Consider the following 20,963-nt stretch of genomic DNA (forward strand, 5'->3'; position numbering starts at 1 on the left):
GCAAAACAAGGAAGGCTTTTTTTTTTCCCATCTTCCAGGTCACAAAGCACCACCATTAAGAAACTACAAAACTGTAAAAATATAAGCTCCTTGGGAATAAAGGTAGCTACATTTCAAATGACAAGTCCCACTTCCAAGCTCCATTGCTCAATAGAACAACATACTTTGAAAATAAAAATGCTCAAAAAACAAAACAACCAGGCAGTAGAACTTAAAGAAAACAAGGTTATGTTTAAGAAAAATAATCAGATAACTTCTTAAATCACCATCAAGATATTTTCCACTTTGGGATTTATTTGTCCTTTTAATCTATCCCATACCCTTAGCAAAGAAAGTGTTTGAGCATTCAGAAATATGATTTTTAAAATTCCTGCAAACTTGTTTCCCTTAGACACTAGGCTCTGTATGCAGAAGACAGAGATAACAAGCACAGGCTTGCCAAGTGGTTAAAACAGACTGCAAAAGACTACACATGAAAAAGCCAAAGTCCAATGATAAAACTTATCCCACTTACACCCAATATTCAAACAGTACTGCTGTGTGCAGAAGCAAAGGTCTGGCATATCACCACACACCAATCCATTTCAACCAGCACACAGGACTCTGCGTTGACGTTTACATGCACATATATATTTTCAAGATTTTATTCGTAGCATGTAAATACATCAGGAAAGACATTAGGAATTTAGCAGTGCTGACCACATATACCTCTACAGCTTTGCAAAAGACTAATATCACATGATCAAAATATTTATACAACTTCTACTGGTTGCACACCAGAGAGCTCCCAGCTGTTTACCTGCTCTTTCTAGGGAGAGAAGAAAGGAAGACTGAAGGAATATCTGAAGGAATATGAGTACATTTGTGAGACAGATGGACTTAAGGAGACCTCTATATGAAGTATCAACTGTTATAAAGAAACACCATAAAAATCCTCAAAAGAACAGCTGCTGAGATTCAGATAGCAGAGGATGCACTCTTAATATGTGCATTCTTCATGTAAAGGCAAAAAGTACTCACCTCCCAGCTTTTAGTAGTGGGCTCACTGAAGAAGTTGTCAATCATGTCAAGCTCCTCCTTTTCTACCACAACAAAACCTTGCTCTTTGGCATCTTTCCCATATATTTCTGGTGACCATTGAACAAAAAATGTGTACAAGTGATCCACCCTGTGAAGAGAGGAGGAGACAACTCAGTGGTCCATGAACACAACACTGTCACATGGAACAGAGGCTTTGCCTAAGAAGGGACAACCACACGAATTGGATACCTGTGTACCTCCACCCTCACATACCACACAAGGCAACAGCTCCCTCCACCTGGCAGCCTGAACCACTTCAAGGTTTCGCTGCTTCCACTCCCCACAATGTATTTTTCTCCTCCCTTTGCTATGTGCAAAGCCAAAGCATCATGGTAAAGCAATGTGGCTTGTCCAGTCCCACACAATTCATATTAAGAAGTCGAATTGATTGGTATTAGGTCATACTCACAAAAGTTAACTCCATAAAACATTCACTTTACTCATTTAGTTTGATCTCCAGCATAAAACAAGCCATGAGATCACCACTGAAGTCTACACCACAGTTCTAGCTGCCCTTTAAAAGTTATACAGGCTAACCACAAAACAATCTTCATTCTCTTAGCATTATGAAAATAAGCTGTTACCAGCTGTTGACAGCTTTGATAATGATATAGTACCAGCAGCACCATGCTCTTCCATAAATGTAGTCAGCTCTCAGCCACTGTCTTTAAAGAGAAATTCCTTGGCAACATCCATAACAAACCATGAAACAATTTCTGAAGAAGGAATTTATGTACAAGGTTAAAGTTAAAACGAACACGTGCAATTTCAAACAGGAATACAACAGTGAATCCACTATATGAGAAGTTCAATTCCCAACAAAAAAATCAGACCCACAGTAAAGAGGGCAGATAGAAAGACAGTAAGTGCTTATGACACTGGATCTTTCTCCAGCTTTTCACCAGAACGCTAAGTCCAGCACTTTCTTGATCAACTGAAAACAGAAAAAAGCACAGAGAAATTTAAAATACCATTTCAGCACTGTTACAATTGTTAGGGTCACTAGTGTAATTCCAGATTTTTTCAATTGAATCCACAAAAAGAATAAAGGATTTACTTTGCTTCATCATGGAAATAATGAACAAGGAATAAATTAGCATTGCTCACAGAGGCTTCAGAAAGAGAAGTCTGATTATGTCTTTGCTAACTAATGTGAGCTTTAACTGAAAGAGACAATTAACTTGAGCACTGTGTATTTTATGCACAGTAGTCCTACTCTGGAAAGCTAACTACTTAATTCCTACGAATCCCTAAGAAAGAACAATAAAAGCAGTGGCTGCTGCTGTCTGGCTAATATCAGTTTGAAAGCACACTCATGCAGGTGGATGAAGGAGAGCAACACACTCGCATCTCAGAATCACAGAATGTATTTATGTTTTAAGCCACCTCTGGAGATCATCTAGGCGAGCTCCTGCTTATAGCAGAGCTAACCTCCAAGTTAGAGAAAGTTTCACATTCTTGTCCATTTGCAGTTGGAAAATCTCCAGTGATTCTACAAGCTCTCGATGTATAGCCAGTCTCCTGGGGTGTTTTGCCTCTTCTATCTAATCCAAATTTCCTCCAAAGCATGCTGCACATGATCTGAGAAGGGTCTGGTGCCATCCTACCTTTACTTTTTTCTTGTCCCATCCCCTCCATTTTTCAACCAAGTGTCTAAAAGGAAGAGGGGAATAATGACCGCCCAATGTGTTTAAGTTTTCTTCCTTATTTGAGCCAGCAAGAAGTGAAGCCTTCATTACTGCAAGGACACACAATGGACATGTTGAGTTTGCTCTCAACTTCTCCATCTCATTTTCTGCAGACCCATCCCCCATGCCACCTATCCCCACCCTACTGCTGCAGGGACTGCTCCATCCCAGGTGCACAACTTTCACATTTGCCTTTTCTGAACTCCCTGACATTTCTGTCAACCCATTGTGTTGAGGCCCCTCTGAACAGTAGCCTTGCCCTCCAATTACAAGCACTCCCCAGATTTTGTTTCATTCCCCAAAATGACAAAGGTGTGTTCTGTCCCAATGTCAATGTCACCAAAGAAGGCATTAAACAGTATCAGTCCCCAAGAATACCATTTGTACCACTCGCTGCCACCCCTTTGGGTCAATGGTCCACTCAGTTTTACAACCACCTGTAATCTACCTGTCCAGGTCATATCTTGCCAATTTTGCTGTAAGGATACTATGGAAGACGGTGTTGAAAGCCTTAGTAACGTGATGCTAAAACAATTCCTTGCTCTCTCCTTCCTCAAGCAACTAGCAATCTCAATCAGAAAAGTTATGTGGTCAGTAGAAAAGCAATTTGCTCTTGGTAAATGTATGGCAGCTGATCCTGATTACATCTTTCCATTTATGGGCTTGGAAATGGTGTCTATAAGGACTTGTTTCCCAGGGACTGAGGTGAAACTGACTGCCCTGTGCTCCCACAGATCTTCCTCGATTCTTCTGGCAATGGTTGCAGCATTTGTGTTTCCAATTATTAACGAACACTGCTGGTGAACACAGCCTTTCAAAAGACGATAGAAAGCAGCTTTATAATAACATCAACCAACTTCCTCAATATGCTCAGAACATTTCCTGTCAGGCCCCATGGACCTCTATATGCTTTGTTTACTGAAGTAGTACATAACTAAGTTTTTCCTCTGCAATGGACAGTTGATAAACAAATCCAGACACTCCAGATTTAAGAAGCAGCAGCATAAAATAGAAATAGGTGACTACAGAGGTGATGTCATTCTGAAAAGGGACACTCTGCTAATAAAATTCTAACATTATGCTACAGTGGTATTTCCAAGCTACCAAACTAAAAACATTTGAGACAATTTTTGAACTGAAAAAACACTTTTTAAGGAACTTTCTTAGAGCCAACTTGATGGCTGTGAGAAAATTTATCCTAGAACCCAATAGCTGTTTTGGTGATCACATGTTTATGAGTGTATCATGCACCAACAGAGAAACATCAATAAAGCAAAGTATCTGGAAAGAGACAACTATAGAAACCTGAAGTTAGTAACTCCAGAACGAAAATGTTCAAAGGGCTCTAAGTCCAACGACTGCTCCTGGCCTAGAGAAAGAAATTAATCCAGAGGAGTTCTATGACTTTGCTATAAAATGTGCCTGACTAAATGATGACTCTTCACAAATCTTATGAGGTCTGAGATACTGTAAGCCCTCATATGCTTTTATGAACTAATATAGATTTCTATGAGCCCTCATTATAAGACATTAAGCTATAGATACAAACAGATTTTCATGGATTTCCTCTGTACAGTTTGATGTCTTATGATCAGGAATCTAGGAGTACTCTCCTTGTAGAAGGCTAGTTCAAAAGGATTCTAAATCTAAGTTTTATGCTACTTATTCCATTCCATTAACAGGTGCATGGAAGAATGATCCTCCAGCATCACGACCCTCCTAATCATCATCCCTTTATGCAAAGCCCTGTGTGAGTGTATGGAAGCATCATCTAGGTATTAACTCCAGATAGTTGTGCTTCAAGTTCCTCTGTGTCTCAGCTTCAACTGTGTTAACCACAGGGTGTTCCACATTAAGAGGAGTCACAACCAAGCAATATCTTGGTCTAGAGAAGGAAACCCCACAAAAACAATAACAAAAACCAAACCAAACCAAAACTCACCGAAAAAGTCAATGGGGCAGGTGCTAAAACTGAAAAAGGGAAGCAAGGCTCAACTACTGTTACTTTTCCTCCTTGAAAATCTGTTGGCTTTCAAGAAAGAAACTTGAAAGAAGTGGATGATCTCTCAGCAGCATGATCTCAGAGCAGTGTCTTTTAGATCAACTCCAGTGCAAATTACATATTCACAAACCAAACTTGTTTGTAAAATTTACACTGTGGAAAATTAGATATTTACTTCTTGACTAAGGAACTAGTCAATTTACTAGCTATTATTTACAAACAAATATTCTGCATTTCTGTCTCAGTGTAAGGCATTTTCCTCTGCAAGGTCTCGAGGAAATATGTGACATAATTACTGAGCTACTACTACTCAAAATCCACTAAGGTGGGAAATCTACATACCATTTAAACATAAATCCACAGAGTAAGAGCACACACTTACCCTCTAATACTGTAAGCTATACCCATTGCAAGACTTCCCAGCAGAAGAGTCAATCTCTCTATTCGTGTCCAAAAGCATGGGTGCTCCTCTGCTCAGCTGAACCTGGCAAGAAGCTGCCCTACACTGAGTGATCTGTATATAAGGCAACTCAAGATGCCCAGCACCCCCTCTGTGAGCTGAGGTGAGCACCGCTGGGACCAAGCAGGCACACAGAGCAGTGCTGCAGTCACTCATTAACTCAGCCACGCTGTTTTGGTCACAGGGAAATGCGTGCTGGGACACACACAGCGCCTGGGAAGCCACGCAGGGAGAGACAACACCTACAGCAGGCACAAAAGGCAAATGAGACTTAAGATTTAGTGACCGCCTTTATAAAGAATATCAGCCTAAAAGTCTTCTCTCTGCATTAATAAAGTTTCCAGAGGCTTCCAATTAAAAATTAAAAGTACAGAGCCAGGAAAGCAGCAGCAGCCTGCACGTGGAAGAGCAGCTCTGCTGGGAGCTGTGGGCTATGGGTCCCAGGCTGAAAAGGGAGCCATTTTCACAACTGGTGACAGAAGCTGTTTTAACAGCGAACACTATGACCATAGAAAAAAGTGTAGTAAAAGAAAATCAGAGGAAGATTTAACTTACACTAAATACAGACATGCAGACCAATTTTTTCACAATCACTCTTCAGGTTTGGACTGTTTGTTTGATTTTGGGTTTGTTGTTTTTTTGTTTTGTTTTTTTTTTTTTTTTAATTAATTCAAAGCATTAAGATGCTGCACAAGGTACTGTGACTGTACTGGACAAAGTGTTTTATTTATGCTGCTTTGTGGCCAACAAGATGAAAGTGATACTCTTGATATTTTCACACATGAATATAAATAGCATTCCAAATAGTTTTAAACTTAAAAAATTATCTCACATATCTTATCTAAAATACATAGCAAAGCTATCCTGAACAACTTACTATTAATGTCATTCTAGAGATGCAACACTTACATTTATATTCTACACAATATCGATGCAAGAATATCCCCAAGCAGGTAGGTAGTGTTGTGTTTTGCTTTGGGAAAGCATCCAAGAAAACACTGGAGAAAACACTGCCTTGTTCAAGAGGCAAAGACATGTCTTGCATTAATACAAAGGAGTGGGTCTCGCATTTAATTTCTGCTTCAAGTTCTATTTGATTTTTCATGCCATTCTGTGGTGTTAAAAGAGGCACGAATTGCACCTAAAAGACCCAATCTTATAGCCTATCATTCACCACTGCTTTTGATCAAGATCCAAACAGCAGCTCTGACATCAAAGATCTGGTCTGTCAGTCAGCATGGCCAAGTGCTGCTGCAGCAGCTCACTGCAGAAGTTACTTTTTTCTCATTATAAAAACTGAAGTACAAACCAGTTGTCAACACTTCAGTTTATATATGGATTATGTCTGCTCACCATTCAGAAAGTTTCTGCTCATAAAAGGACAATTAGAAAAGCTGTTATCCAAGTGTGTGGTAAGAAGCTTGATAGATTTACCTGTTGCACAGAGCAATGATTAGAGACGACCTCAGCTCAGCAGCTTTAATTAATGTTAGCTACACTATCCTCAAAGCAGTAACTGACCTTGTATTGTATTACAGCATCACTCTGACTCCTTGAAGTATTTACTCACACTTTAACCTAGAATTTTCTGAACCCACCCTTTTGCAATCCCTGAGGAGCCAAGGACTGGGATCACCAGATAGCAAGCAAACCAAAAAGTATCCAGCTACACTCTCAATGGCCACATTCCAGCTGGATTAAATGCCTCCCTCTACTCCAGAAAGAGTTCCACAACAGCAACTTCCACACTACTACAGACAGTCAAAACAATCCTTTTAAAACAACAAAAAAATAAACACTTAAATCAACACACATGCTACATATTTGAAATTAAAATTATTAAATAAAAATTATAAAAAAGAAAAATTGACTGCATCTGAAAGAGACACTTCTGAGATGGATCACAAGTTCAGATTCCTCCTTCCTGGTATCTAATTTACCAGAATCACTCATTTTGGTTCATCAACAGAATAGAGAACTGCTCTAGCTGACTTCTATCAAGCAAAGGATCACAGTTTGATTCTTCAAAACCAGGGAAAATTCTTGGGTGATTTATGTGGAAAATCACAGACCTCCACTTTTCTAGTTTGTTGGTTTGCTTTTTTCTGTAGTACTATTTATGCACTAATACACATCTACAGGAAAACATGTTTCTCAGTTTTACGGCAAAAGGACTATTTTTTACAGAACAAAAGACAGAAATACTCATACCTGTTTAGTTAGGATTGTCTCCCTTTTCCACATGATGTCCTTTGCTCATGTGAAATACCTGCTTTTTTTAGCACTTACACCTTAGTGGATTACATGACTCTACAGCCACTCCTCCCCTTTCCCTCCCTTCCGAGACCACAGCCGAAACCCAGATCCCCTCCTAGTTCTTTTATCATATGTTAGCTGCACATATATCCCTCCACATATATCCCTCTTTCTATTTTCAAGTGAGAAGATAGAAAGAGGGATATATTTCTATCTTCACTTGAGCCCTTCTTCCTTCCCACTGAGAGTTGTATTAGACAGCAACAAATACTGCTTTATGTCTCTGGCATGCAATGAAATGAGGGCACCCTTTAGCATCCCTGCTGCACTTCACACCTTGGACCATGTAGGGAATGTCAGATTCAACTCTAGAAAGCACTTCACATGTGAAAAGTAAGAAACAGACACTTTTGTGCTAACAGGAGTGCAGCTTACCTTTCCCGAGGAACAGCAAACCAGTACTCTGGCTGCTTTATCTTTTTACTGTACTGTTGAGACACAGTCGTGCTCTGAGACACAAAGGACTTTCTCATGGGCTTGCCTACTTTAATGCACAGAAACATTGGTGGAGTCTTGCTCTTCTCCTCTTTTGAAGGAAGCATATCTGAACAACACACAAGAGAAATGGGCTGCTTACAGGAAAGTACAAATTCTGCAGCTGATAAAACACTTTGACAAAGATTAACAACCTTGTGCAAAGCAATACTCAGAGGCACCATACACAGAATTACACCTGACTTCAACAGCACAACTGGTTTAGTAAAACCACATTCATCCTAAACTGAGGCCATTTATTTCCATATTGTCACAGCCAGTATTCCCCTCAGCTGTACAGCTATGTGCAGAACAGCTCTGTAAAGCAAATAGGTAGATGACCAGGCTGGGTGCTGCCTTCAACATGAAGCAGGCAAATACAGAGAATGTGTCTGTGTCCAGAAAACCCATCTGGTTGAAGGGTAATCCTGCATGCACACACACACAAAAAGCCCAATTAGTTCCTCAACCCTGTCAGTCACACAGCCATACAAGCTCCTCTTGTCTGCACAAGACAGGGTCAAGCCTAAAAGCAGTTTATACTCCCTAAATTGCTAGTGTGACAAAAAACCTGCTTATTAAACTACAGTCTCAATCCCATTGAAGTTGCCTTCTTTATTTTAGGAGTTCACATACCACCTAATATAACCAACAAGATATTTATAATTTTAAAAAATCATTTTAAGAACTGTTCTTAAAATAAAGAACTTTAATCATCCCCCACCACTTGATGTGTATCAAGGGTATGTCCACTGGTTCATTAAACTACCCAGAGAAGAGCATCAATGCTCCAGGACACACTAGTTCTTAGAGGCACTGGGCTGCCATAGAAATGGTAATACGTGTGCACACACTCTGAACCAAGATTTCATTCTGTTATGTATCTTCCAGTAATAGATTGAATTATTTCTGATAACATAATGACCAATTAGGAAAAAAGTCATCAGTCAGTAGAACTATACATGTATTCCTATTTATCACTTCTTTAAGGGTTTCCATAGCATGAGAGACACCAAACACATGCAAATAGTGTCAAGAATACTTCAACGCTCCCCTTCACAGCAATGCTTTACTAGCAGAATTGGGATACTATCAGCAACACACTGACAGCCTTCAGAGTGGTTACCAATATAGTGACAATTCCTAGGCCACAAAGTCTACCTGCCAATACTGAAACTAGATGACATTTTACTGTCCTTCTTAAAGCCAGCAAACAGAAGCAAAGATTATATAAACAGTGATCGCTGAATGTGGAAAGAGCACACAAGCTGCGTATCAAACTACAAGCTTAGAAAATTTGAAGATAGCAGATAATATAAAAATGAAATACACAAAGAGTAAAAAAGAGACCAGGTATTACAGAAAGAGGAAATTTAGAGCAGAAGGCTCCAAAGGTTACCGTCATAATGCTGTCCAAGTCTCAGAGGAAACAAGGATAACCAGAAACCTACCTTCAATTGGCACTTGAATTTTCTGCAGCAGCCACAGTCTGATTTCTGATTGATTGTCTAACTGTGTTTCTTGACAGGTGTTGTCTATAGCTGGTACTAATGAAGAGTCCACAGACTCTTTCAGATCCTTTTCCTCTGCTGCTGCTGAGCTGATTTCTAATGAAGGTGACTTCCTCTCAACACAGCAGGAATCAAGCTCCATACTTTTAACTGTATGGACTTCATTAGCTTGGGACTTTGAACAGCTAAGCGTAAGGTCTATGCCAATTGCTTTATTGTTTTCACCTTTCTGGATTTCAGCCTTGTGTAAGTCTTCAGATGACTGAGACCCATTTCCATCTTTATTGAGGTAAAATTCAATAAGTTTATCTTTTTCTAGCTCTTTCTTAGTGTCCAATTCAGTCTCCACCTTACCTGTTGGGGAACTGACACATTTGTTTACTTCTGGAATAACATCTTGCTTTTCACACAGCTCTAAGTCTAAGTCAGCTTTAGGTTCAACACTGTCCTTTCTTTCCAAGGAATCAACTGTCAAGTGCTCCTGGACGTCTGTAGTAGGTTTGGTTACCTGCTGCTTAGTTCTTCCCAAGTCCCTGGGGTGAGCCAGCAAGCCTTCCATTACTGAGATTTTCCTGTCCAACCCTCTATCCATGTGAGATGATGTCTTTCCCAGCTCAATGAAGTCATCCTCTCCTTCTCCTAGAAGGGATTTTTCTTTGGTTTTGGTATCTGAAGCATTTTTTTCCCTGGAAGTGTCCTTGGTACATGAGTCCGCATCAAACTTTTCCAAATGTTCAGTGGCAGTGATGTTGCTGGGAAACTCCAGAGACTTTGATTTGATTGAACCCATACTCTCAGATGACTGAAGAACTTCAAAATCAGCAGACTTCTCCTTATCTGAAGGCTTTATCTGTTTTGCACCCAGAGAAATGGATGCATCTCCATTCTGCTGCCTCTTTTCCTTGCTGAGGGATTTGAATTTGCTGAAAGGATTGATATCTTTCTCAGAGGATAGGTCTTCCCATTCTCCTGGCCTGTACAGAGGACAAAGATCCTTTGGTATGTCACTGTCAGGGGACATGATGGATGTACATGGGATGTTAAAAGCAAAATGGAAACAGAAAAAAAAATGAAAAGAAAAACTAAATATCAACTTAACTTAAACCATGAAACTAAAGGAGAAATAACCTTCTCCAAAATAAACATACAATAGTGGAAATAAGTGACTTTAAAGAAAATGGAGAAAAATGCTGAAAGCATAATACCAAACTAAAATGAGTAAACCACTTTGCAGAATATGCCATGTAGGTGAAGAAATTTTACACATGTAACAAGAATGTGCAAGTAGTCAGAAGTTCAGTAACAAAAAACACAAGACATGTATTGAGCTGCTGGAATTTAATTCAAATCATATTAATATTGTAATTTCCCACACCTGACAATGACTCAGCATCTACAACCATCCATGCTTCCCTAGTCAGTACAAATGTATTTTTGAGGAAAACAAATAGGAGATAAGCTGTATCCTGTTGAACATGTTTACTGCAATATGGTAACAGGTAACAGAGTTTGTAGCCTTCTCCTTTTATTTGTTTTCATTATTCAAACATAATGTTTGAATGCAGGCTTCTCCAAATATTTCTTTTTAAAGCAGGACAATCATAAAACATTTCAAAATGGAAAATTCTGAAAAAAATGTATCAACATAAAACTTGAGCTCTTTGTTACTGCTAAAAAGTCTGAGGAGAATGAGAACACAAGATCCTCAATACTTAAAAGTTACTAAGAAGTTATTAAACACTCCAGTAATGAGCATAACAAGTATTTGTAAAGTTTTTCTTTAAATGAGAAAAGGGAGGGAAGTAAATGAATTTCACTGATCAAACAGGCATTGCCTATAAGAACAAAACCCTGCTCAGAACGAACACATACGCAGTGCCTCGTCTGTGCATAAATGAAAGCTGCCCACCCCAGAAAGTCTATTACGTATTATAGATTATAACTATCAACGCATTTCTGGTTCTGAGACTGAAGTATTCCAAAGTCTGGTGTTTCTGTAAGTCCTGAAGATAGCAGCTAAAGTGCTGTTATCTTCAAAAGTTTTAAATACTCCTCTGAAAACAGTCCAGGTAACACAGTGATTGTCCGAATCTAAACCCCTCTGCGTCCACTGTAATAGCCCTAGAGACAGGTCAGTGCAAGAGTCCAACCATGGCAGACCACAAATGCTTTTATTAATTACTGGTTTGTACTGGTCTCCTTTGCACTTTGGTTTTCCCATTCATGACCCCTTTGTGTTTAATGCTACTTTAGTGTTCTAAAGAGAAAGGGGAAGAACAACACAAGTGAATCATTCCTTTGCTGGCACTTTCCTTTGCTGCACTAAAACTCTTCTCCTCCATTCCCCCCTCCCCCACCCCTTTTTTCCATGACCCTTACTAAAAATCTGCAAATGTAAGTTCAGGGAAGAGCACTCCTTACGATGGCAATGCATCTTTAATCTTCATGTGAGAGATGTCATTGTAGAGAGCTATTGAGACAACCTCCTCCATGGGGCAGATGAGCCCATATTCTTCACAGCCATTCTCAATTACCAGAGGATCAGACTTATGTGGGTCAAACATTATATTGTTTGGAGTTACTATCATGACTCCTCCAACGACACCCTAAAATAGGAGAAGGAAGAGTCAGCACATCACATGTAATGGTATTAGATTTTAGGCTACTATCCTAAAAAGCAAAACCACTTTCCTGCCTCTTTGTACTGTGTAATGCAGTGTTTGCTAGCAAAATACTTTGGTTTCCAATTGCATCAAGCCAAGACATTGTAAGGAGAGCAAAGAAAAACATATCTTAGTAACATCCAAGTTCCTGGCTGATAAGGAAGAACATCTGATCTATTCAACTTTCAGTGCTGACTGCTACAAGCTAAAAATGTGATTGTTAATCATCCCAGACAAAACAGATTAGTGGATTTATTTTTTTAAAAAAGTACATAGCATTTTATTCTGGATGCAGCCACCTTCATTTGATCCATGGATTAACATGCAACCAGCACAGCTGAGTGCAGTCTTAATCATGGAAATGTCCAGGTTACTAAGCTACATTAGAGATCCTCTTGATCTACCTTCCCAGAGGTACAAGCAAAAAGCTTCTCCATGAGGGATCTCGTATGAGACAGCTTCTTCCCATCCTAGAAATCACTTCTACCACCAATCCAAGCATATTCTGCACAGCTGTAGAGGACTCATTTAATTCTTCAAAATGTGCTGTAGCCATGGATTTGATAACAAGGCTGCTGCATCAGCCCTAATTCAGCATCAATCCAAGGCAACTGACCATTTTTCAAGGTTTAAAAAGGAGACAGAACAGTGTCTTGATTCTGCACCCTCTCCTTCAGATGAACTACAAAATTCACCACACCAACTCAGAAGCTGGGTGTAATGACATCATGACGTCTGACAAGCAGGACACACAGATCAACTGGAATGACCCCCACTGCAGACACTATTGATTATCCAAGATCATATGCAAGGCAAGCCAAAGAAGGCTCACAAATAGGCAGGTGAAAGACCACAAGCTTGGTCTGTGGGGATTTTTTTTAAAGCAGTGAAATATCAAGCTGATGGCTTGGCTTGGCAAATAAGTACATGAATTCCTGCTCCTTTATAAAGCAAACTCTGTTCATATTTCCCATTTGCTTCTCCTGTATGACTCAGTTCACAAGCTTGGTTTGTGTTTGGATGACAGAATCAAAACCAAGTGCAGAGGCTTCTCCCAGAAGCCAAAGACAATATATCAGTAGGCTGTACTTCCCACTCAGCCACTGCAGGAAGCAAGGCAACAAGACATTTTAGTTACACTGGCAAAGAAGCAGTCTCATTTTTGATTGCTCTGACTGCAAATTACTTTTTCAGTCCTACAGCCATAAAATTGGCAATCTGTATCCTCTGCACTTAACAAGCACCATATAACAAAGTGACAGTATTGCCCTAATTTACATGTGAGACATCAAGTAGTTCTCTATTACATTCTAAAAAATAGCAGACTGTAAAATTGCAGAGTTGTTAAAGACAGTCTACATCCACTTGATGCAAAAAGAAGCCAGAAACTGTAGGTGTAAACACATCCATCTTAAAAAAGTCAGGACTAAGGGAAAAAAATGTTGAAACTACAATGATTAGCATCTCCAGTGTTATAAATTCCAGAGAACTTGGAAACCCAAACACGCAGACAGTTAACTGAAACCAGAGTCAACAAGAACAGATATATCAAAGTAGGCAGTTAAGGATGACAGTGCTTTGCAACCTTGAGAAGAAAAGAGGGCTAAAATACTACCCAAGCTTTGTGCCTTTGCTTCTAAAACAGCTGCCGCAATTTAGCATTGCAGTCCTGGTAGGCACACATATGTTACAAGAATGCTTACAAGAAACAGAAAGAAAGGATTGTATAATGCAATATTTATCTGTTCAGTGGGCTTGCACAATATTCATTAGCAAGTGCAGAAGCAACTTGAAGATATTTAGAAACACTGCTCTAGAAACGGTTAAAATTTACCTTCAAGTCATAAATGAAATAGATTGGCATGTACTCATTTTATAAAGCTGTTGCACAATTTGATGGAACTGGACAACTAATCCTGACATGTCATAACTCTGAAGTGCAGTTCTTTCTGTGTATCTAGCAACACACAACCAAAAGAACAAATTTATACAGCATATTATCACAGTACCAACAAACACCACAGTAACAGATAAAGCCAGCATAACTTTTACATCTTAAAAACATGAAGCACATTTGACATACAGGAGAAGTGAGAGTATTCACCTCTCACTTATCCAAAGAGAATCTCAAATAATGCCCAAAAATCAGGTTCCACCTACCTTACCATCTGTGAAATAACGACAATTCATTTTTAAAAATTTGACAACCACAGGCTCATCCTCTTCTGAGGTAGAGGACAGGACTCTCTCCACTGGTTTGAAAGCCTTTCTTGCCAAATCAGCATCCTTAGAAAAGAAAAAGTTCAGTGCAGGGCAACAGGACCAGAGTCGTATACTTTTAGATTTTTGAAAATTAAAAGGCCAGGTTCAAACTATTATTTTCCTTTTGCTTAAGGAAGAAAAGCAATGGTCATGTATGTAGGTATATACGCACACTTCCCACAGTATCCTGTACTGAAAAAAAACCCCTTGTAACCTTACAAGAAACTCCATACAAATAACAGGCAAGAAATAAAAAAATACCAAGGCAGGTCAGCTCACCAAAAATCAATTATACACTCTCATTAGGAGAGGGCCTGCCCTGCCATATCCTCTACACTGAAGACCTCTGCTCACAGAGCACTGATGTGATCTCCATGCAGGTGGCATAGAGGCATAACAGTAAGGTTACACACAATTATTCACTCCAAGCTTCTCTTCACTTTTCATTAGTGATGTATTTGAAATGACTAATTACTTTAACCTCAGCAGATGTTAAAGGCAGCTAAACTGCTCAAAGGCACTACCTAAAACTCATAATGGCCAATCTCCCTTCTAAATAAAATGAAAGATCAGCTATGCGAAGGTCTTTCACAAAGATTAAATCTGTCAGTCTTGTCTAAAGACGAGTCTGTATATGGGTACAATTTATCTAACTAGAAAGAAACTGACTGCTCAGACTAAACTGACAGCTTTGAACAGAACTAACAGTCCTGTTCAAGGACCCCAGTGCAGGATCAAGGCTCTGGACTGCAGAGCAGCATAAAAATCTCCAGTAGGAAACATTAAATATTTTTTCATATTTAGCTTTCTGTTCTTTAAAGATTATGCAATACACTATTTTCAGTAGTTTTGATAGACTCAGGGGCAAACTGAACTTGTAATGGGTTTCCATGCTCAGAATTCCCTTAATTCAGAGTATTTTTAAGACATGGTAAATTTTGCAGTACAGCAAACTAATTTTACACAATACACTACACACAAGGCCTATAAACTCAAAAACCTGCTATTTACATAGCTTTGATTCTCAGCTTCAGAATCAAAACAAATTTTTGGGAGTTTAAGACCAGTGCACCACATCTGACTTACAGGGAGTTTATCATATTCCGCATCTGATGATGAAGGAGAAACAGGAGCACCAGGACTAGAAGACAACAGCCTCCCAGCACTTGTTTCTGGCACAAAGAGAACCTAAATACAAATACATATTTCAAAACAGTGAGGCACAAGATGTAAAAGGTTATTCACTACAAATAGTATGTTCTACTATAAAGAAAACGCAATACTGATCACTCTCAACTGCATTGTACTCCTTAAAATTGTTCAGAAAAGTGAAACTATTTTCCTTTTTCCAGCTTTTATCTGCTGACTATTCTTGGGGAAGTCACACCATCTCTCTGTGCCTCAGTTTCCCTATCTGCAAATCAAGACACTTCAATCTTCTCATGACTGTGAAGCAGAAGTAGAGATCTGCTCTTCATGAGCCAGATGTTAAGTCCACACTTGCATGTCCAGTATTGGACTCTCCTAAAATGTCTCTCTCTGTTTATTTCTCATCTTACAGGAGACTGACTCATACCCAACATAATGGCAAAAAGACATTTCAATTTCTGTATCTAACTCTCTAATTCTTTAATGCATTATAGATTGCATTTATCCAGACTTCCTATGAATCCAACTCCCTTGCAACAACTGTATTCCCTTCTTGAGCTTCAGAATCATCTTTAGGATATAGTGACAGTACATAAATAACAAGTTAGATATGGCAATAACAAAGCTTCTCCCCCTCCTCCTCTCCCTGAATTCCGAGTAATGATCTACTGAATTTCACTTTGAGGGAGAGCTTTAAATTACTATCCATTATCCTTGTATCCAAGTACCTAAATGATACATGTAAGTAGTAAAAAGCTTTTAAATACATGGCAAATAATCACGTTTCAGGTATTAAAAAAAACCCAAATAAATAAAAGATTTACCTGGCCTGGCACAATTGTCTGTGTGAAAAGCTTATTGAGCTCCACAAGCTTGTTTGGGGTGACGTTGAACTTTAATGCTATGCTGTTTATGGTGTCCTGATTTCCAGCCTGAAGAAAGAGTTGATGATTAAGATATCATACTGAACACACTAAGCATACCACATGAACTAAACCCATCTAACTGACTGTTTGCAGGGAATAGACTTGATGACTTCAACACTTCATCTATTTAATAGTTTAAGTGATAAAGCAGTATCAAAAAAAGGACAGAAATAGTCTCTCACACTATACAGTAGATAAAATGTAGAGGTGTTACTTTCTCTTAAAACTTTAAAGCAGCACAACCTTCTTTAGAACTGGACTGGCAAGGGGGAAAAGGTCATACACTGCAAAGTTCACTACCCCTCCAGTACTTACAGTATATTCTATGGTACCATGGGGTTTCTGAGAAACCATTTTCTTCTCTTTCTTTTCATTGGTTTTGTTTTGATTGTCATCTAAAGAGAAAAAAAAACAATTAGAGTAATTGGCTTTCAAGATATTTGCAATTCAGCATGTTTTGAAAGAGATGTACAGCACATGCAAATTGCAGCTGTGAAGAAGAACAAGAGGACACATTCAAAATACCTATTAGGCCTTAAAACTGCACTGTGAGACAAGCAAAACTTCATCAAGTAAGCAGGTTTAGTAATCGTACAGGAACTCTGCAAGAGTAATGTACATATGATACCATATCTACACACAACTGCTCCCATAGTTTCTTCTGTGATTCCAACATAATTCAGCTGCTGGATACAATTACTTTGTACCTTCAGGGGAATATACACTCTGCTACCACCTTGGTACAACCACAACAAATACTGCTTAATCACCACAAGTACATTATATTTAAACACTACTTTAAACTCTGAAGGTAAAGTGTGCCAAGAGTCCTGCAAAGCATGCACGTATAGAGTCAAGCATGAGAAAGCAGAAAGCTTGTGCAGGAAGACCTTTCCTATCAGCCGCAGTACACAGAACGCACTGCAGAGACCCTTGCAGGACCCAAAAGGCACTCGCGAGCTGTCAGCAGCAGAAGCAGGGTAGAGATTTCCAATTCTTACAACAGCAGTGGGTGAGCAAAGCCAAGGCTCAGGGAGGACGCAGCTGCCCAGCCAGCCCCAGCCCCACAGGGCTCCCCTCCAAACCTGGAGCCCAGACCTGCATACCTGGGGGGGGTGAGGGCAGCATGCAGCCCCAGCTCCAGGAGTGGGGATGGGGTGCCAGAAGGCAATTCATGGTCCTCCCAGCCTGGTTGCCCCCAAGCCCTTAGAAAGTTCCTGCTGCCTCTGGCAGGGTGCTGCAGCCCAGACGAGGTGGGGAGAGGCGAGTAGACAAGGCAAGGCTGGGCCCAGCAAAACCAGTAGCCAGGACCAGGAGCAGGGAGACGCTGTCCTCCTGGAAGGACTGTTCCTGTGGTCCAAGCCAGAAGCTCTGGAAGATCAGGGAGGAAAGGACGGAGAATGGCAGCACAAGGCTTCTGACCTGCATTCAGGCTTTGCTGCAACCTTTGCTATTTCCAGAGAGCAAGAGGCAGATAGTAAAAAGAAGGGCGAGGACTTGCCTGCCCCACTGTAATGTACACAAGAAACAAGGAGGGGCCCAGAATGCTGCACCTGACCCTTCTGCTGGCCCATGTCCACAGAAAGATTAATGCTGTAGGGCTGCCTCTGTGTCTTCCAGAGGCTACACAGTCAGGGACCATCTCTCTCGGTCCGAAGAGACTCACAAGAGCTGTGAACATGCATCCATGCTGTGAACGTGCACGTGCCATGCATCCACTGCTGGCACATCCAACCCACTACCTGCCAAGGATGCAGCCATGAGGAGTGCCTTCGTTAGGGACACTACAGGTAACAAGGCAACAGAGGCAGAAAGTGTGTAGAAACCAAACACACACAATTTAAGTACATGCACATAGTATACATGGCATGAAGAACTGCGGGAGGAAGAGGAAGAACAGGATAATGCTGGCTTTTACCTGATAGCATTTTGAAACACACCATCACTCAATGATCTCAGATACTTCATCTCTGAGACTGGACACTTACAGTGAAACTTTTTAAATTAGCTTTCTTACTGCCTTTTTCTGACCAATACTGGATGTTTTCTTTATGCATGATCTACATACAACTGCCAATATGGCACAATCATGCATGATGAAACTCTGCCAGCTACTGAGTTCACCCCATTTTTTGCTACCAGGAAATACCATTTTGATAAGTCCAGGATAACCATAATTAGAACTAAATATCACACCTATGTAGGTAAACTACCTGAAGTTTTTGCGACCTTTCCCAGCAGAAAGACAAGAAAGGTATACTTCACCTTCCAGTAAATTATTTGACCTAGTTGGAAAAAGTAGACAAGCTTTCAGATATTTTACCTTTACTCATCTCTGAAACAGTACACAAGGTAGGAAACAGTTGAGAACAATAATCTCACACTAACTAGACATGCACCAGTAAGACCTTGGAGAAGTGGGAATAAAAATAAAGTAGGCCAGAGAGATGCAGGGAGAGACAGATTTTGTACCTGCTGACTGATGAAGTTTAAGTCTGGGTGTAGCTGGGAGAAATAACATGCAATAAAAGGGGCTTCTCTGAAGAGTTTATAATATTTGCTCTTAGCTAAACATTTTTTGTTCCAAAGCTTTGTCTTTTAAATGGAGACTGAGAGCTGACCATGACAGCAACTATGCCACTGGGGCGTAACAAGACCACAAAATAGCTATACAGACAACTCTCTCCCCTGCAGCTTCCTAGCTGGGAGGAAGGACACCTCTCTCTCCCCCTGTGAAATACATGGCATTTTCCAGGTCCCTCTAACTGCACTGACTGCTAAGTTTGGAAATTAAAAAATACTATCCAGGGAAAAGTTATAACCCGAAATATTGTATCCAAAGAAGACATATAATATGCTCTAGTTCTTGGCTGACAGGACTGTGAGCCTGTTTGGTTGTCAGGGTTCCGAATACAAGTGTGGTGCAATACAGAAGAGTGAACTAAATATGAACATGTAGTTGAAAACCCCAAACCACAAGACAAGAAAAAGAGAAGTTCAAAAGACAAGCTGACTTTAGAGTAAACATAATGCAGTCCGTTTTTGTTAACTAATGTTAATAAATCCTAAATAAATTGAAAAATTAAGACACTTTTCTTTCACAAGTATGTGCAAGAATGTATGTTGTATAGTCTGTTTAGCTACAGGCTAAAAGACACAGTCCCAGTCTGTGAATTTAATTGTCTCCTGAAACCAAAATCTGACATTTTGTGTTTGGACACTTCTGCCCCCTACCACCCCCTTTTTTTTAATCCCAACAACAAGGGGTTCTGGACACTGTCCTTACATTAAATCTAACTACTAGAAAGGCTTGGGCAATCCAAAACCACATCCTATTAATTTGAATAGTGCGAGGTCTTACCTAGTCTATGTTTTTAATTGTGCATATACAGATTTTAAATAACTAATTTAAAATTTCAGACCTTCAGAAGAAAACACTGCAATGAATCCATTAAACCTGACAGGTACTGCTAAGCCCTCATACCATACACGTGGTGAGGCCAAGGTCACAAATTGTGCTCTACGTGAACAGTTTACAACAGAGTGGGTGGAAAGCCTGGCAAGCAACACACCATAATATATTGCCTCTCCAGTTCCCTTTACCTTCTCTCACTTCCCCACCAGAAGCCAAACATTTTCTGACATGATCTGAAGGCAAGCAGCTCTAGTATAGCCCCAAAGGCACCCAGAACACACACAGGCATGATGGAAGCCTCAGGAACCATGTTTCTTTCAGTCAGAAATACATGAAAAGCTCAACAGGCTTTACAACAACTGCTTCTGGCTACTTTTTGAACTTGAACGTTTGCTTAGTGGTGAAATGACTCACAGTTCTGCCTCCCAAGTTTTCCTGCACTGCATGTACACTGGAGATGAGATTGCACACCCATAAGAAGTGACTAGGTGTTAATGCAAATTTGATCACACCGCATTTTTAGGCAAAGGGCAGAGTGGGTGGACTGAACCTCTCTGTGGTTTTGGGAAACTTGTAAAATAAGAATTATGTAAAAATAGTAAAATAATGAGCAGTGAGCAGAAAAATGCCAAGTGAGAACAGGCAAGAAAATACAGGCTTACTGAAAACAGACAGCTCTAGAATGGGAATTTTTCTGCCTTTAATGATATATTTGTATCTCAGTTTCCTAGCAGACTCTTGACATTTTGTTTAGCAGTGCTATGGCAAACCTTACCAAAAATTACCTAAGAGTAATTTGGAAAGCAGCTATTGAAGGAGTATGATAAAGAGGTCAATCAGTTTATCACCCAAAAGACCTTGACGCATGATAGGAGAATTACACCTCTGCAACTGTGTAAATAGCTCTGTAAGTAGATAGAACAGGTCAAGGAGCATCAGCAGTCTCCTGGGCTGCCCACACAGAGGATGTGCCACCACCACTGCAGGACAATACATCACCAATGCTACAGACCAGCC

At 39.9% G+C, this 20,963-nt stretch overlaps 1 protein-coding gene across 7 annotated transcripts in view; it reads right to left on the reverse strand.

The window, feature by feature from the left end:
* Window positions 1-20,963, reverse strand: part of NCOA7 (nuclear receptor coactivator 7) — an 85,171-nt gene that overhangs the window by 6,974 nt on the left and 57,234 nt on the right. For 5 of the 7 annotated variants that reach the window (XM_085056033.1, XM_085056031.1, XM_085056035.1 and 2 more), the window contains 8 exons: window positions 16,847-16,926; window positions 16,430-16,537; window positions 15,543-15,644; window positions 14,355-14,480; window positions 11,953-12,137; window positions 9,472-10,538; window positions 7,922-8,090; window positions 1,021-1,168 (listed from right to left, as the gene is read on the reverse strand). In XM_085056033.1, the coding sequence (XP_084912159.1) occupies window positions 1,021-1,168; window positions 7,922-8,090; window positions 9,472-10,538; window positions 11,953-12,137; window positions 14,355-14,480; window positions 15,543-15,644; window positions 16,430-16,537; window positions 16,847-16,926 (1,985 nt within the window). The remainder of the gene's footprint in view (window positions 1-1,020; window positions 1,169-7,921; window positions 8,091-9,471; window positions 10,539-11,952; window positions 12,138-14,354; window positions 14,481-15,542; window positions 15,645-16,429; window positions 16,538-16,846; window positions 16,927-20,963) is intronic. The other 2 variants (XM_085056036.1, XM_085056038.1) reach the window with 2 other exon arrangements.

This window comes from Lichenostomus cassidix, chromosome 3 (assembly GCF_008360975.1).
Source record: "Lichenostomus cassidix isolate B80296 chromosome 3, HeHo_3.0, whole genome shotgun sequence".
Classification (NCBI taxonomy): domain Eukaryota; kingdom Metazoa; phylum Chordata; class Aves; order Passeriformes; family Meliphagidae; genus Lichenostomus; species Lichenostomus cassidix.